Here is a 20,772-nt window from a genome sequence, read left to right on the forward strand (position 1 = left end):
ATCTAAGCACAACTACAACAAATCAGATGTCAAAATATGTATAAATACACATTCTAAAATATATAAATTAAAATATGAAAGAATAAATACATATAAGTCAATAAAAATAAAACATAAAATGTCAAATCTACAGAAAAAGTTAAATATGAATAAACTAACATTAAATATACATAAAATCTAAAATATATAAATCAAAATATGAATTAATAAATAAAAACGAGTATCAATGAATATCTAATATACAAAATGTAAAATCTACAGAAAAAATCTAAATATTAATAAACATTAAATATAGGCAAAAATCTAAAATACATGAAAATTGTCAAAATAAAAATACATTAATAAAAACATCTAAATAATCAAATCAAATATAAAAAATAAAAATATGCAATACATAAAATCTCAAATCTAGAAAATATAAATCAATGAATAAAACTAATACATAAAATAAACCAATATCTACAATTTTTTAAAATGTAAAATATAAATTCCACATGAATAAAATATACATGATAAAAAAACTAAAATAAGTATGAAAATAAATTGAAATGCAATTCAAAATCTAAATAAAAAAATAAAACAATATATTTAAAATATGAGTGAATAAAAAAAATATATAGATCAAAATAAATGTTTAAATATATAAATGAATAAATCCAAAAACAAATCAAAATGAATGAATAAACTAAAACATATGAAATGACAACGAATATCTAAAATATATAAATGAAGAAATCTAATATAATCAAAATATCAATAAAAACCTTAAAGATATTAATCATAAAAAATAAATAACATGAGATGAAACATAAAAACCAAAATATAAATCAATAAATACCTAAAATGTATAAATGTAAAAAACAAATATAAATCTAAAATAAATAAACTATAAACCCAAGTATTTAAAAAACAAAAATATAAACCATGAAAAAACGATTTACTAAAATTAATGAACTAATTAAATAAATAATTCCAGTTGCTATTAGGCTCCTAATTTAAATTCAACATCAACAAAAGCTGTTTCTTTAGGGGATTTGTTGTGAGAACATGGTATGGTACGTGTCGTCCTGACCGAACTACAAATGCATAATCTTTTAAAGAGCTGCACTTGACCTCTTTTAAGACAATTGAGGTTTGTGGCCATCAAGGGCCTTCTATAATCTCCTTAATGTGCAACCATACGGACCAACCTCCGGCTCCCGCAGACGCCAAACAGGTGTTTGAGCAGCACACCTGAGAAGGCAGCAAACAAACGCGACTCAGGCTCTGTGCTGAGAGCCAAATTATAGCCATCAACTGAGTGGCGACGGCAGCAGCAGCTGTCACACACACACACAATCATTTACGGCACTTTCCTGACACTTGCTTTGTGTGAGTGGCAACTTTGTCAGCCTTGTTAAATAAATTAAAAAATCTAATATGCACTGCATGCCAAGCAGGAACAAGAGAACTGTGAACTCATATAGATCAACTACAGCACACTAGACCTTTAGCGGCATCAAATCTCCTTAAACTCCAAAGCAGCTAAAACACACCTTTAACAGGGCGAAAAACAATTATGATAATGATGACTATGATTAAGATGATGATTCATTTTAAAGTGCACTTTTTAGATAAAATTAGATTAGTATTTTATACAATTAATTTATTAAATTAATATTAAATAACTTATTAATTTTACATTTACATAATTATTACAGAAATAATTTTATATATTGAAAATATTTTTCAAGTATGATATTTAAAATAAATAGGAAAAGAAATCAAATAAATTGTCATGTATTTTGAAAATGTACATAATTATACACTAATAACAACAATACATTTGTATTTAAGTATTACATAAAATGTTATTATTATTATTATTAAAAATGATCAGTTGTCAATAAATAAAAAAATGTAAAATTATACACTAGAACAACAACATTAAATATATAACATTAAGTATTACATAATATTATTAAAGTTATTAATATTATTAGTAATTATTAAATTATAAATTGTATTATTATATTCACAATAGTCAGTTATCAATTAATAAACAAAAGACAAATATAAATATATACATGTAAATGTGAAATATATAAAATCAAAATATGAATAAAAATACAAAATAGTTAAATGCGAATGAATAAAAATAAAATGTCAAAATAAATATTGAAAAATATAAATTCATAAATACAAATTGAAAAATGAACAAACTAAAATATAAAATCAAAACAAATATCTAAACATACAAGTTAAAAGTCTAAACAGAATCAAAACAAATCAAATATAAATATTAAAATATGCATCAATTAAAAAACTAAAATATGTAAATCAAAATGAAACGGCAAAATGAAAAAAAAAAATCAAATACATAAATGTGAATGTGAAATATATAAAATCAAAATATGAAAACATTTAAATACAAAATATATAGTAAAAAAAAATCTAAATGCGAATGAAAAAAAAATCGAAATAAACCAAAATAAATGAATAAACAAAAAATATAAAATCAAATATATAAAATATACAAGTTTATGAATAAACCTAAATATAATAAAGACAAATCAAATATAAATATTAAAATATGCAAATATTTTAAAATATCTACATTTTTAAAAAAATTAATAAAATATCTAAAATATAAAAATATAATCAAAATATGAATAAAAATTGAAATACAAAATATCGAAATAAATACAAATTCATAAATACAAAATCACAATAAATGAATGAAGTATATAAAATCAAAACAAATATCTAAATATAAAAGTAATAAGTCAACAAAATCAAAACAAATCAAAAAAATACTAAAATATGCATAAAATACATTAAAAAACTAAAATGTATAAATAAAAATGAATAAATGGCTAAATAAAAACTAAAATATAAATCAATATCTAAAATATAAAAATGTAAAATAATCAAAATATGAATAAAAATTGAAATACAAAATACATATAAAAAAGTGAATTAATAAAAAAATAAAATATATAGGTCAAAATAAACATCGAAATAAATACAAATTCATAAATACAAATCACAATAAATGAATGAAGTAAAATATATAAGATCAAAACAAACATCTAAATAAGTTACTAAATAAATCTAAATATAATAAAAACAAATCAAATACAAATATTAAAATATGCATAAAATACATAAAAAAACTAAAATATATACAAATCAAAATGAAATGGCCAAATAAAAACAAATAAATCAATAAACAACCAAAATATATAAAATGTAAAATAAATTAAATCAAAATATGAATAAATTTAAATAAAGTATATTGAAAAAAATAAAAATGTGAATGAATAATAAATAAAATATATAGGTCAAAATATCATAAATACAAATCAAAATAAATGAATAAACTACAATTTATAAAAATCAAAACAATATATAACTATGTTACTAAATAAGTGTAAATATAACAAAAACAAATCAAATATAAATATTAAAATATGCATAAATATATATCTCAAAATGAAACAGCAAAATAAATGAATAAAAACTAAAATATAAAATAAATAAACATCCAAAACATAAATGTAAATGTGAAATATAAATAAAAATCTAATTATGAATAAGCTAACAAAACACATAATAAAATTCTAAAATAAATACATTAAAAAATAAGACGTCCAGTTATCTAAATAATACCGAAAACAACGCTATACATTAAAATTATTAAAATTATTATTGTTAAAAATACAATTAATTATCAAATTAATCAGTTTGATCAATTAATCAAACCAATTGATTACATTTCTTATTTTAATTCTTCATTTAATTTTTTTAATTAAAAAAAAAAAAAAGCTTACATACATCCATATATACACATTTTATAAAAATACATCAGCTAATTTCAAGCAGCATGTGTGTCTCAGTGAGCTGGCATTAGAGAAGTGAGTGGCCATGTTTTGCGGTCCAGCTGAAGCAGCGGAGGACCCCACAGATGCCCATCGAACAGTAGCGGGACGCGCTGTGCCGTCTCTCGCACGCACGAATGCCGCTGACGTCCGCGAGCTCCATCTCTGTTTACCCAAGGCTCCTCACACGTGTGTGGCCTGCAGGTGGCCGACTATAAATAACAGGCAGTGTCCGAGGCTCACACCGGCAGCCCGAGGGCTCCCTCCGCTCAACGCTCGACTTGGCTGGCTCGCACAACACTCCTCGCACTCCTACATGAGACATTCAACAAGCTCTATACGCGCTGCCACTTACAATCACTTCGTGCTGTCGCAATAAAAGCTGTTGATTTATATTAGCAGTTGCGCCTTTGATTTTGTTGTTTTATTACATGCCTTGGCTGAAACATCACGGTTTAATAAGCCGCTTAAATCGCAATTCATCATTTCTTCATTCAGAAACCGTGAGACGGCTCCTAACTCGAGTGTTTAGATGTCTGCGCCGTCACAGAGAGACAGAGGAAAAAAGCCACAGAAGAGAGGAAACGCTCTCGAAGGAAGAGCTTGCGACAGGCTGAAAAACATGACGCACTTCAAAGTCAGAAATCCAGTATGATTTTAGCGTGGAGTGGATTACAGAGAACAGAACTACTGTCTCAGTCCACTGGGGGAACAAACTGTGATTTCAGACGAGACCAAAAAAAGAAAATGAAAAAGTGAATTCACAGGCATTAGTTATTCTCACTCATACAGATAAACTGAACATTTTCAAGAATGTAACCACTAACTGATAAATGGTTAATGTTAACATTTAAATAATATTAATAAAAAAGGTCTGCTTTTATTATAAAAAATGTATTCAAGCGTAATTATAATGGTCTAAAATTACAAATAAATCTCTAAAAACTAAAATTAGTCATATTGAACGATACATGTGATCTCAGGCATCTTAACATCATAAATGTACAGTATTAAATGGATATTTATTTGCTAAAGATTACATTTAACAGTGAATATTTGTTTCAAGGTTTAAGTCTATTTTGTTTATTCGATTAAAATTGCCGTAAAAACAGCAACAGTGAAATTACTGCAGTTTTATTTACTTTTAATAAAAAGAATTACATAGATTTTTAGAAATTAAACTTTATTTAATTAAAAGTTAAATTTATTTATTTTGAATTACTATTAAATTTACACTACTGTTTGAAAATTTGGGGTCAGTCATTTTTTGTATTTTATTTTTAATTTTTTAAGTCTCCTATGTTCACCAAGGCTGCATTTATTTGATCAAAAATGCAGTAGAGTAATATTGTGAAATATTATTTTATTTAAAATATTACATATATTTTTTAGAAATTAATTTATTAAATTGACTAAAAAAAAATAAATAAAAATGCTTTAAAAATTAAATGTACACTGTTTGAAATTTTTTTTAATGATTTTAAAAGTCTCCCACGTTCACCAAGGCTGCATTTATTTGATCAAAATAAAAAAATGATTTTTTTTTTTACTTTTAATTACATAAAAATAAGTTTAGTAAATTTAATAAATATTTAATTTTAAAAAAAATATTTTTTTTAATTGCTTTTTAAAAATTTAATTTACACTACTTTTTGAAAATTTGGGGTCAGTAAATTATTATTTAAATGTTTTTAAAAAGTCTCTTATCTTCACCAAGGCTGCATTTATTTAATTAAAAATGCAGTAAAAACAGTAATATTGTAAAATTACTGCAAACTCATTTACTTTTAAAAGAATTAAAGATTTTCATTAAAAATGTGTAAAAAAAAATTGTGAAATAATATAATTTTATTTTAATTTTAATAAATAATTTAAACAAATATTAATTTTAAATTTACAATACTGTTAACAAATTTGGGGTCAGTATTTAAGTTTCTTATTCTTCCCAAGGATGCATTTTGTTTTTATTAAAAATGGATTTTTATAAATTAAACTTCTTTACATTTAATAAACATTTTTTTTATTTGACAATTAATTACTATTAATAATAATTAATAGTTTTATAATTATTGAATTTTAAAAAGTTCAGTAAATGTAATACATTTAATGAATTTAAATTAATGTTAATTCATTTTAATGAATAATTAATTAACCTGCTAAAAATGTAGGATCCCGTTTACAAAGCAGCTCATCACTAGCACTAAAAGCGTGACTTTACTGGAGCTTCCTCTGGTCCTCAGTAAGAACAAAGCTTCTTCTAAGGGCCACATGTGGTGAACCTCTGCTCCTGACAGGATGCTGCTCTTCCCTTGAGAAGACCTTTGTCTTACTCATTCAGAAAGACTCTGCCGTCCACGTTACGCTCGTGGATGCACCTGCCCTTTGGACAAAGGTCAAATGTCGCAGCTGTGCAAATTTCAAGCCAGCCGTTTGGTTACCAATGGGAGGCCGAAGGGCCTGCAGGACAAATGCATGTTGTGCTGAGCGTCTCTGCAGACTTTTTGGTTAGCTGCGGCCAAATAAGCAAGGTTTCAAGGTTTCTCCTGCTATCTGTGTGAACATAACGTGCCACACAAGCTCTGATACAGCTATGGTGAAATACAGCTTTAATCCGGCAAGCAAATAGGCAGTCTTATCTCCCATGTGACGCAGTGAACCGTGGCGGAGTGTGAACGTGCAGTTCCTGATGAGTCACAGTAAATACACCACTATAGTCAATCCTACTCATCAAACACTTCAACTGTACACAAAGATTTGGTTTGGTTGAAAAACTGCATGTCCCACTCTGAAGAATTCACAAGAGCGAACATCTCTGATGCGAATAAAAAGTACCATGCTATTATGATACAGGGATCATTTAGTACCACGGTATATAATGAAGTGCAGTGTACTTCTTGGTAGTGTAATAAAACTATGGCCAACACAGACGAGCTGATAATTATTTTACCGTTATGGCCAATAATTGATATATGGTAATTATTTAAATTCTATATTATTGGGTCTAAAATGAAAATAAGTCACTAAGATTATACAAATAATAAAATATTATTCAATTTATAAAACAAATGTATAAAATTAAACCAATAATAAATAAATAAATAAATAAATAAATAAATGGCTGATAACTGATGCATTACCAATAGGTGTATATTATGCTAAAAATAAATAAAAATTATCATTGTCTTATTATTATTATAGTATTTTGTTGTTGCACAATTAATAATATTATTATTATTATTATTATTATTATTATTATTATTATTATTATTATTAATAATGAGACAATAATTATAATATTTTGTCTTTTTATTTTTAGCATAATATACACCTATTGGTAATGCATCAGTTATCAGCTATTTATTTATTTATTATTTAATTATTATTATTATTATTATTATTATTATTATTATTATTATAATAGTATTTTGTTGTTGCACAATTATTAAATATTATTATTATTATTATTATTATTATTATTATTATTATAAAAATATTGGCTGATAATTACTGATATATTATGTGCATAATAAAAATAATCAAATTATTATTATTATTATTACACAATAAATTTAATAATATTAATAATAATGTTAATAATAATATTAATAATAATAATAATAATAATAATAATAATAATAATAATAGGCTGATAACCAACCATTATCAATAGGTGTATATTATGCATAAAATAAAATGGACAAAATAATAATAAAATTATTATTATTATTATTATCATTGTATTTTGTTGTTGTTGGACAATTATTATTATTACTGATAACCAGTACTTTGCCGATATATTATGCGTATATTATTCTAGAAAAAAAACAACATTATTATTATTATTATTATTATTGATAACTAATACATTACCAACATATTTTGTATATTTTGTGTATATTATGCTAAATAAATTACAGGTAAAAATTATTAATATATTATGGTTTCAGAATACAATTATTATTATTTTTGCATATATCACAATACATAACCAATACATATATTATGCTGAATAATTAAAATGACAAAAACTATTTGTTTTATTGTTGTTTCATAATAAAATAATAATATTATTATTATTTTTTAATTATTATAATAATATTGGCTGATAACCAATACATTACCAATATAGTATGCAAAAAAAAAAAAATCTAAAATTTTCATAATAATACAATTATTATTATTATTATTATTATGTTGGCTGATAACCAATATATTACCGACATAGGCTTCAGTACTTTTACTTTAGTTTTTAAGGCTTTATTTTTTAGAATTGTTATTTTTAGTGTTTTATTTACATTTAGGCAAACTAGTACAGAAATAAAAATAAAAAATAAACATTTTTTTTTTAAATACATGAAAATAACTGCTTCATTGATATTAGCCAGAATTATGTGAAGGAGCAGTCTATAGAGATTCTGCCCAACTTCTCTGTTTATGTTCCACTGAAGAAGGAAACGTCATTTCGAAAGACATTAATCAGTAAATGACGGATTTGTCATTTTTCTGGCTGAAAGTTTCGGAAGCGTACACCTTAAACGTCACCTCTCCAAATCAGATAACGTAGTGGTTTTGTTTGGATGCCTGTAACAATTGCAGTGGTGTTTCTGCATGTTTACATAAGAAGTGCGCGCAGGAGAAGTTTAAATGGCTGCGAGGCAGACAAACCACATTCTTCAACATGAGATGCAGATAACGGCAACATGAACATTTATGAGGCTGCTCGCTGTCAGGTCTGGGTTGAGCTCAGGCGCTTGAAAAACCAAAACTAGATGCACAAAATCACATGTGGGTTCTGATCTCAACAGAGGCGGAAATATGCCAGTGCAGGGCATGTGTTCAGAGCTACAGACTACTTCCTGTCTTATACATCCAACAGAGAGACACAAAGTGGAGATATAAAACACACTGGAGGATCCATACTAATGGCCGTCTGTGAGTCTATGCTGATTTTGCAAGCTTGAGCAGAGGATATTGTGGTTACTGCGATGGATGACTGTGTAGCAGGAAGTCACAGAAAGTATTTCGCATTACCTACACATCCAGGATACTTCACAAGAACTGGGGAGAGTCCCAGGTTCACACAAAGTCTGCGGCTCCATGACGAGCAATATTTCAAGAGATTTACGTCTACAGACAAACGGTTTAAAATAAAATTGCGTACTCACCCCTTGGTTTCCTGTGAATCCTATTAGTGGTTTAGCAGTCAGGCCCTGCAAAAACAAACAAGACAAATTAAACGTTGATCAGAAAAGAAAGTCAAAACTAAATAGCATTCACATTCAAATTTGTCATTTTAAATATGTAAATTAAATTATGAATATACGCAAGTAACGTAAAAACATTTGAACATAACGCAACTCAAATTATACCATACACACCGTTTAAATTACTGTATTGTAATCACGGTTTTATATCAATTATATAAATTAAAATACTGTATATTACATATTGCAAGTAATGCAATTACAATATTACTGTATATTAATGTACAATTTTATTATTATTATCATTATCATTATCATTATTATTATTATATTGACTGATAACCAATACTTTGATGTATATACACATCAACAATATTGTACGTAAATTATTGTTGCACAAATATTATTATTATTATTATTATTATAATATTGACTGATAACGATACTTTACCAATATATAATACTGTATTACTGTACTATAATTACTGTTTTATATCAATTATATAAATTAATTAAAATATTGTATTACATATTGTAAGTAATGTAATTACAAAATTACTATATGTAAAATTTATATAGTTATGTATTATTTTATTATTATTATTATTATTATTATTATATTTTCTATTACTACTATTATTATAATTAATATATTGACCAATAACCAATACTTTACCAATATATTACACTATCACTGTACTATTACATTTACATATTGCAAGTAATGTAATTACAATATTACTGTATATTAATGTACAAATATATATACTTAGAATATGTATAACCTTTAAATTTTATTATTATTATTATTATTATCATCATTATTATTATTATTATTATATTGACTGATAACCAATACTTTACAATAACCAATATTATACTGTATTATTAGTTTTGGTTAATTAGATTAAATATTGTACTACATACTGTAATGTAATTGTATGAGTGTATATATATATTTTTTTATATATTTATAGATTATTTTTAAATTGTATATTTTAATTAAAATGATATACACGTTAATTTGCATGTGGCAAAATTGTTACACATGTAATTAATATATTGTTTATATCAATGAATTAAAATGCTTACATTTCATATTGTAATGCAATTACAATATTACTGTATACATTAATGTACAATTTTATTTATATACATTTTTTATATATTTTATAATTAAAATGATAAATACACACTAATTCATATGTAACAAAAATCAATTAATATGTAATTTAAAATATTTTATATATTACATATGTTAAGTAATGTAGTTACAATATTACTGTATATATTAATGCAATTAAAAGAATCACATTAGTTCATATGTAACAAAATGTTATATGTAATTAAAATATTACTTTTTATATAAATTAAAATGTTTTATATATTACATATTGTAAGTAATGCAATTAATATTACTGTATATTAATATACAATTTTACGTAACATTACAAAAGTCACATTACATATTGTAAATAATGTAACTGCAATATAACCATTAATGTGAACATCTTATAAATTACATCTTATATTATTAAATTAAAATAACTGCATATCACTTCATTTGTAAGTAAAAATTATGTAATTAAAATAGGGCTGGGCGATATGGCAAAAATGTAATCTCGATAATTTTTTTCCCATATTGAACGATAACGATATATATTTCGATATAAGCTGTTGATGTTGCCAGCTATAAAATAGTATCCCAACAATGACTAAAGCCACAAAAATGAAAGGGTTCATTAAATTACATTTAAAGTATAGTTTATTAACAAAAACAGATTACAGATTTGGCCTTAAAATTTAAAACAACTTACTAAAATAAATAAAAAAAATAAAAGTTGTGACAGAGTATGGTAAATGAGAGTAAATGTACAAAATGTAAACATAAAATTATTGTAAAAACATAATTTGTAACAATTATTTATTTATTTATTATTATTAACACAATTGTTTATTTTCTCTATTATAGGTTGAGCTATTTAAATTAGAGGCAACCACTGCATTTTGAAACAATCTACAGTATAAATAACAAAAAATTACGACACGGTTCTTTCTTAATCGTATTAAGTGCAGACAATTCAGCCATAATCTAAGTAGGCTACTCTGTAAATATTCAAAGTGCAAATAGAGACGGATATTTCAAGCATGATACAGAGCTATAGACATACACAACCTATTATAGTCTACATACTAATAACAGCCTAGATATGTCATGTAGCCTAATTTGCGTGCATTGGGGGGATTAAAATTGCTTTTGAATGCGCGTGCGTTTTTTGCTTTCGGTTTCAGTTTTAACAGTCACGCCAAACTCTCAGCTGAGCTAAGAGTCACTTTTCAGGTAGCCAAACCACTTATATAACGGAATTCATGCTACCTTTTTTGTCGACAATTTCAACATCTTTGGATAATAACTCGAAGTTAGTTTCACTTTCGTCGCTGCTTCCTCTCTCTTTTTTTTTTGTCGTCCTGGTGTTAAGTTTGCTTCGCAAAGTGCGGTAGGAAATGAACTTTGTACTTTGACGTGCACACGCACGCTGTACGCTGATTGGCTGTTGTCGCATATTTCTGCTGTGTGATTGGCTCTTAGATTAATCCATATCGAGCAAAAAATGTCTAGAGCCTATCATCGTTATTAACATAAATTTTATCGCGATTCGATATGATATCGTTTATCGGCCCAGCCCTAAATTAAAATACTGTAGAGTAATTCAATATGTAAACATTGCAATTAATTACACTATATATATATCCATTAATTAATTTAAAAATTACTGTATATAATCAACTCAATTTTCTTACATAATATTTAATGTATAAATGGATTGAAAAAGGCTCATTTATTAAATTACATTTTTGTAACTGCATTACATTATTATAATTATTATTACTACAGCTAATAACACATACATTACTGATATATTATGCTTCAGTACTTTCTGTATTTTGTTCCATAATTATTTTTAGGGTTTCATTTAAATAAGCCAAAATAATATAGAAAAGTTTTTTTTCTTCTTTTTTTATTGGTTATTTCTTTATTCATTTACCAATTTTATTTATTATTAGTCATTTATTTATAATTATTGTAAACAAATATTGCAAATAATGTAATTACAACATTACTGTATATCATTAATTCATATGTAAATATTTTATAAATGTATACAAATTCATTCATGTAAACACATGCAATTAAAATTACAGTATATAACATTGATTTTTTTTTTTAATTACATCAACTAATTTTCTTACATAATAGTTAATATTTAAATTAATTTAAAATTGTTCCATAAATGTAATTTTGTAAAAATACATTTATGTCATCGTATTATTATATTTATAAAGAAATATAAAAATGTATATTAAAAATGTGCATTTTCATATTATTACCCTAACTTTAGAAGTACAGTACAAAAATAAATAAATACACACAAGACATCAAGCATGGTTTCGAAGCAGAAATGATGAAATGAGGAATCATAACCGGATTTATGTTTTATGCTTCAAGTTAACAAGCATTGGCATTTCCATTAGTCAAAGCCGTTTAAATTTACAAGACGCTCTCAGATACTTCAAGAAGAAATCAAACACCAATAAACACACGAACACTGTTTGATCAACACTAGAAAAGAGAAGTGCTGCATAATACACCCCCGAAACCACGTCTGCCATTTCAGATGTCAAACACGGGACGTACAAGTGCAATAAGAGGACGCTTTACAAGTAATTCCCCGCTTGAGCCATGTGGTCTGTTTCCCAATATAAAGAGCTTTAGATCAGCTTCAGCAGGCACTCAAAAGACTGCAGCATGTGCCAAGAAAAAAACAAAGAAAAAACAACAACACTATGAAGTCAACAAATCAGACCCGTGGCACTCAAGCGAAGGCTAGTCGTCTATGACATTTATAGAGTGTAATTGCGTATGGGGAGAGAACTACGTCGGCTACACGGCCTTGAGTAGCGCAGACTACTTGAATATGAAAGGTTCAGCTCGGGCCATCATTGTCTAAAGCAATCATGCCACCTACGACCCACTTCATACTAAATAACGCACAAGTATTCATCGACATCAAAGCAATTTCGGTCAACGCGGGGCTGAGGGATCAATCCCAGCGCAGGCTGCTTATTACATTAATGTCGGGCCGGAAAAGGCCGATTGTTCTGCTGCACTCAATCAGCCAATCAAACGGCTGAATCTCAAACAAGGTGCTTCTGCGCTTATTAGTGAGGCAGATGAGCTGGAAACGTCTGGCTGGATGATTCAGAATGAATTTCAGAAAACAACATGATACAAGAAGAGTCTGAGAAGATCTGGTCTGGTTGGTTGCAGCAGACACTGTGGACTCGTTTCTTGGAAGGAAGTGTTTCTCAAACCGCTGAGTGTAAACAAAACGCGTCGCACTTCCTTCCTCATAATGGCGTTGAGCGGGGAAAAAAGGGAAACTGCACAGAAAAGCGGAAGACTGTACCAGCTGGGAGGACTGGAGGTGTTTTGGAGCGACAGTAGAGATTTTAAAGATGTGATTTAGTTGTGTTTGCTAACGCTAACATTGGCACACTCTTGAAAATAAAGGTGCTTTAAAAGGTTCTTCACAGCGATGCCATAGAAGAACCTCTCAGTCAAAGGTTCTTTAAAGAACCATTTCTTTCATAACTTTTTATAATCTGAAGAACCTTCTTTCGCCACAAAGAACCTTTTGTGAAACAGTTGAAGGTTCTTTATGGAACCGTTTAGACAAAAAAGGTTCTATGGCATCGTGAAGCACCTTTACTTTTAAGAGTGTACTACTCATAATTATGGTTTGTTTAAAGGGTTGTTAATGGGTTAAAGAGATAGTTCACATAAACATAACATAAATTGAGATATTTTTGATTAAATCTGAGCCTTTGACTCTGCAGGCATGTGTGGTACTCTCATGAATCCGTGTTGAAGACTGACACGGAAGAGAAGGAACTGAATCAAGTTATTTTTGTTTTCTTTGTGTACGAAAAAATTACGGTTGATGACACATGGACTATTTTAACAATGTCCTTACTACCTTTCTGGTCTTGAACGCGTCAGTTGCTGTCTATGCAGGGTGAGACTCTCGGATTTGAACGAAGGTTTTATAGGTTTGTAACGACATGAAGGCGAGTAAATAATGACAGATTTTTTTATTTTTGGGTGAACTATCACTTTAAGTGCCGATAAACTTTTGTCTATGGTGATGATAAACCTCATTTGTAAAAATTGCTATCAAAAAAAAAAAACATTTTAAATAGCAATCACAATTTTTATCTTAAAAAAAAAAAATTATACATGGAAGCCCATTTCTGCCACCTACATTTATTTTAAGTAATTGCGACTTTAAAATCATGCAATTCTGACTTCCTCAGAATTCTAAAACTCAGTCACAATATAGAAAGTCAGAATTGCTGTATATAAAGAATTTAAATAAGCAAATCACAATTTTTATCTTTAAAAAAAAATTTGCATATGGAAGCCCATTTTCGCCACTTAAAAAATAAAATAAATAAATGAAAAGTAATTTGCTTCTTTTTAATCATGCAATTCTAACTTTTTTCCTCAGAATTATGATATAAACTCACAATCGCAAGTTATAAAGTCAGAATTGCTGGATATAAAAAAATATACATATCTTTTAAAAAATAAAAATATATGGAAGCTCATTTCTGCCACTTAAAATTTTTAAAAAGAAATTGTGACTTTACTTTGTGAAATTATGCAATTCTGACTCATTTTTTCCTCAGAATTCTGAAACTCACAATCACAAGATATAAAGTCAAAATTTCTGTTTATATATAAAATTTACAATTTTTATCTTAAAAAAAAAATAGTACATGTAAGCCCATTTCTGCCACTTTAATTTTAATACTTTTAATCATGTAATTCTGACTTTTTCCCTCAGAATTCTGATATAAACTCAATCGCAAGATATAAAGTCAGAATTGCTGGGTATAAAAAAAATACGTTTTAAATGAGCAATCACAGTTTTTATCTTTTAAAAGATAAATAAAAGTAATATGGAAGCCCATTTCTGCCACTTAATTGTTTGTTTGTTTTTTTAAAGTAATCGCGACTTTTTTAAATGTAATTCTGACTTTTTTTCCTCAGAATTATGATCTAAACTCACAAATCGCAAGATATAGTCAGAATTGCTGGATATAAATTCGCGATTCTGAGAAAAAGTGTCATAACAGCGAGAATATAAACTCGCAATTGCTGACTTTACAACACAACTGCGATATAAACTCGCAATTCTAAGAAAAGATTTTAAAACAAAAAAAAAAAATTACACATTTGCATTGTTTATCACACTAGTGTGATTTGATGTTTAATCGGGAAGTTTGCTTTTAAATGCTTTTGTTTTTTTTTTTATATATAAATTTTGTACATAATACACTTGTGGTGTTTCCGGTCAAAAATGACCAGACTCCAAACAACTGCTTATAAATCTCTCATTATGCTACATTAGCACCAAATATTGGATTTAATCTTTTTGTCAACTTGTTTTCTTTCATTTAGGACTGGTTTCTATTTGCATCTGATTAATCGTAGGCCTCATTTATCCAAAAGTAGGTACCTAATGTTTTGTGAAAAACACCTTTGAATCAATCATTTTCACAATATGTAATAAATTTGCACTGTTTATCACAATAGTGTGCTTTGATGTTTAATCAGGAAGTCTGCTTTTAAATGTATGAGAAGTACTTATACCCTTTGTAAACAAAGTCAGGAAGTTTGAGTCCAATGCGATAACGTCAACTAGTATTTTCGGGAAAAAGAAAACCTTTCCGGGTCAATTTGACCCGAACACAACCAAAGGGCTAACCCTAATCAAACACACCTGAGACTGCTAATCAATGTATTCATGATCATTAGAGAATCCCAGGTAGGAGAGTTTGATCAGGGTTTGGGCTAAACTCTGCAGTACATTGGCCCTCCAGGGTAAGATTTGAGGAACCCTGGTCTAAAGCAAGAGTAAATTCTTTTAGATTTTTTTTTAAACCATTATCGGCCATTTCTGATAACGTTCCATTAAACGAATCCAGCCAAAATGAGTTAAAAGATATCGGCATATGGGCGAAAATCCAATATCATGCATCCCTACTACCTATTACTGTATGTTTCTGGATTTCACAACAGCTTAAAAGGTCCTCTTAAATCAGATCATGAATATTTCATGCACAATAACAGCACCTATACAATTTAGCATAAGACTTTTAACCCTTTTAACCCACCAAGAATATTTTGAAAGTCAACATGACTTGCTTAGAGTCACAAAGCAAAAAAAGTCAGTCAGAGAAGCAAAACTGCTCACGATCTCATCCTACCCAAGCTGAAATTGCGAGATTACAGTAGCATGTTATCATGGTTCGTTTCAAATTGTACAGATGCAGTGATGCACTGTGTTCGGTCCATGGGGTTCTGGCTCACGTCAGGAAATGAATAAATCATCCTTTTGATTCCATCTGCGACTGAGATAGGCACACATAATGGAGACATTACACTGCAGGCGCAGGCTGCGTACATCAAAATCCAATGCTACGGTAATTACAGGCATCTGTACATTCAGAGAAGACAGGACACAGGAAATATCAGCTTAATGCATGTTCTATACACACAAAGCCTAGTTGTATAGGTTTATAATAATACGTCAATTTAGGTTCATACGAATGGCAACAGAGGATAATTAGGTCTGGTTGTGAAGGCTGAAGGATGTATTACTTCAGGGCTCAACAATAAGGATGATCCGATGGCCTGGAGCCAGCGAGAGTGTATTTCAGGTCAGTTGATAGTACTGCCAAAAATGAAATATGGCATCTATCCTGAACACAGTCCATTATAAACCGATCAGTAATGATTTCAGCAAGTGTTTATGAAGTGTAGAACAGCCAGAGTTACACTGCAACTGTAAAAAATGTGCCATACAAATCATTTACTGTTCATTTTTTTATTATAAAATGATCATATATCATATATAAATGATAGATTTTTTTACAATTACAAAAAAAAAAAATATTTTCAATTATTATATATTATTTATATTTATATATATATATATATATATATATATATATATATAAAACTACTTTTTTAGAATTAAAAATCTAAAGCAAGGGGAAAGGTTCAAAATTCTGAACTATTAAAACATTACAATCTACATCAGATTCTTAATGGAAGCGGTATGAATACAGGCATCAGACTGAGTCGGTCTCTCTACAGCCCTAAAAAGAGTGCAGCCCTCAGCCTGTTCGTTTGAATGGGCTGCTGACATGTCACTATTCACTGGGACACGAGCCCAGAACGTTCCACAGAGCTAACCTTGGGACAGAGGGTGGCTCCGGACCAACACTCACAGTGAGAACCCCAGCGGATCACACAACACAGATCTAGGCGGAGCACTGGCACTAATTTTGGACAACGCTAGATATGCACAGATATGGAAAGCTTCTTTGCACGTAGGGCTGTTCAATTGATCAATCGCATTCAAGATAAAAGTTTGTTCACACATAATATATGCGTGTGCAGTATGTGTATTTATATGTATATAGTAAACACACACATTTTTTAAAATAAAGAAACTTACATGCATTATATAAACACAAACCTTTTTTGTAATGCGATTAATCGCGATTTCAAAAGTTTGCATTTTCAGATTTTCAGAATATAAATTATTTGCCATCTATGAAAGTCCGTTTCTGACACCAAGTTTAAAATGTACAAAAAAAAAAAAAGAGAATTGCGAGTCTCACAATTCTTTTTCCTCGCAATTGTGAGCTTACATCTCGCAATTCAGACTTTCTTAGAATTGTGTAATACTCTCATAACTGCATGATGAACTCAGAATTGTGAATTAAAAGTCAGAATTAAGACAAACTTGCAACTCTTCTCGACTCCTTTAGAATCTCGCAATTCTAACTTCTCCCCCCTCGCAATTCTCACTTTTCTCAGAATTAATTTGCAATTGCGAGTTAAAAAGTCAGAATTGAGACAAACTTGCAATTGTGAAGAAAGTCACTTTTTTTTCCTCGTAATTCAGACTTTTTCTTTCCTCAGAATCGCTTGATATAAACTTCGAATTAGGAGTTAAAAAGTCAGAATTCAGAGAAAAAATAAATAAAAATTGCAAGATAACTTTCTCACAAAAAATTCTAAATTCGCAATTCTGGCTTAGAATTCTGACTTTCTCGCAAATTTGAGTTTATATCTTGTAATTCAGACTTTCACAATTGCAAATGCAAGTTTCTCTCTCAATTCTGACTTTATAACTAGCAATTGCAAATTCTAAGAAAAGTCCGAATTGCAAGATATGCACATGCATTTGTGAGTTATCTTGCAATTCTGACTTTTTTCACAGTTTTAAAAGTCAGAATTGCAAGAACTTTTTTTCTTGCAAATGTGAGTTTGTATTTTGAAATTCTGACTATCAAAATCACAAGCTTATCTTAATTCTGACTAACATAAAAAGGTGTGTTTGTATCTTGCAATTCTGACTTTCGCAATTGCTAGTTATAAAGTCAGAATTGAGATATAAACTTTTGATTGCAATTGTAAAAGTCAGAATTGCAAGATACCAACTCACATTTGCGAGAAAAAAGGTTCTCGCAATTCTAACTTTTTTCCTTGCATTTCTGAGCTTTTTCTCAGAATTGCATAATATAAACTCAGAAATGTGAGTTAAAGTTAGAATTAAGATATAAACTTGCAATTGAGAAAAATGTCAGAATTGCAAGATAACTCACACATGTTTGTATCTTGCAATTCTGACTTTCCTTAGAATTCACAATTGCAAGTTATAAAGTCATTAGAGATGTTCTGATACCCTTTTTTCCTTCCCGATACCGATTCCGATACCTGGGCTCGGGGTATCGGCCGATACCGAGTACTAATCCGATACCTGGGTGTGTAATTGTATATACAGCTGTAGATAATACTAATAAGTTATTTTATTGTGTGCTTCAGACTTATTCCTTAATAAAACAAATATACAGTGATATATACAGTGAACTAGAGTATTTTTATTATATGACATACATTTGACAGTAATATTTTTTCATAAAGTTAGTATTACTAATCTGGTTTTCTGACGTACATCAGCCCTGTTTATAACAGAGAATTTTGGCCAGAATTTGAAAGATTCTCACTAGATCTCGCAGCAACCTTATTCATTGTGCGGCATTTTCAAATGCTCCTCACTGGATCTCGCAGCAGTAACAGTGTTGCAAAATCAACGTTGGCTCCCGAATAAAGCTGTTCGGGGTTTGTGCAAGTTTGTTTGCATTGCAGTCCAAGCTGATAAACGGTCAGCGCTGAGCAGCTCAAACGTGTCGTGTTAGTTTCACTTTCGTTTCGCGTGCCATTTTATGTTTCTCATCTGAGACAGAAATGGCAGAGCTTATGAGTTGAACAACGCGGTGATCACGCCAGTGTGACCGCTCACGAAAATTAGTTACACTGGCAGAAAAATTGGTCACTGTCTGGAGCCCTTTAATATTACCGCAAGTGTCCCGCGCGCTTCAGTACAAGGAGTAAACAAACCACGTGCCTGTACAATTCATTAACACAGAACCATGCATTAATTCATATTTAAACAGTCGGTTTTTGGCTTAATATTAGTCCATATCACGATTTGATGTAAGTGTAATGAACTACCTTTGATTAATGCATCAAACTTTGACAAATTCCGTGACGTTCCGCGTTAAACTGTAAGTTCCATTTTGACTGGATTCCGCGATTCCGTCCGTGTTTTCCGCATCGCAGAAATCATAAAGCCCTACATATGAGACATGCCGCCGTTTTAGCGGACAAACTGCTAGCACATTTGTATTTCTTCTTCGCTGCTCTAAACAGTGGTTGCTTGTGGCAACACTGTTTGCATTCTGAGCCGCGAAGAAGAACTGGCTTCTGATTTGCTAGCGGGAATAACTTGAAAATGGTATCGGATCGGTACGTGGGTTCAAGTACTCGCCGATTCCGATGCTAGATTTTTTTGTGGTATCGGCGGCATTTCCGATACTAGTATCGGAACAACCCTAAAAGTCATATTTGAGATAAATTTGCAATCGTGAAAAATAGTCAGAATTGCATGATATAAACTCAGAATTGAGAGTTTAAAAGGTCAGAATTATGATATAAACTTGCAATTGCAAAAAAGTCAGAATTGCAAGAAAACTCACAAATGCATGTTTGCATCTTGCAATTCTGACTTTTCTTAGAATTAATTCACAATTGCAAGTTATAAAGTCAGAATTGAGAAACTTGCAACTGTGAAAGTCAGAATTGCAAGATACAAACTCACATTTGCGAGAAAAATAAAGTTGTTGCAATGCTGACTTTCTCAGAATCGCATAATTATTATTATTATTATTTAGAAAAATTATTTGCAATTGTTATTTATAAAGTCAGAATTAAGATATAACTTTGTGATTGCGAAAAATAAAATCAGAATTATGAGAGAAAAAAAAAAACTACATAAAGTCAAATTCTGAGAGGGGGGGACTGATGTGTGATTAGAACTGCGAGTTTATCGCACAGTTCTGACTTAACTCAGTGTTATAAATATATAAACTCGCACTAATGAGAAAAAGTCCAAATTGTGAGTTTATATCTCAATTCTGACTTCTCAGCATTTTCTCACAATAGCAAGTTTATAAATCACAAAACTGAGAAAAAAAAACATCAGAAATGAGTGTTTATAACAATC

General features: G+C 29.0%; 1 protein-coding gene across 1 annotated transcript in view; it reads right to left on the reverse strand.

Moving 5' to 3' along the window:
- Positions 1-20,772, reverse strand: part of ell (elongation factor RNA polymerase II) — a 60,625-nt gene that overhangs the window by 23,076 nt on the left and 16,777 nt on the right. Inside the window, exons 2-4 of the mRNA XM_073843662.1 lie at positions 9,026-9,070; positions 4,048-4,172; positions 1,191-1,319 (exon numbers count right to left, since the gene is read on the reverse strand). Coding sequence (XP_073699763.1) covers positions 1,191-1,319; positions 4,048-4,172; positions 9,026-9,070 — 299 coding nt within the window. The remainder of the gene's footprint in view (positions 1-1,190; positions 1,320-4,047; positions 4,173-9,025; positions 9,071-20,772) is intronic.

This window comes from Garra rufa, chromosome 7 (assembly GCF_049309525.1).
Source record: "Garra rufa chromosome 7, GarRuf1.0, whole genome shotgun sequence".
NCBI lineage: Eukaryota > Metazoa > Chordata > Actinopteri > Cypriniformes > Cyprinidae > Garra > Garra rufa.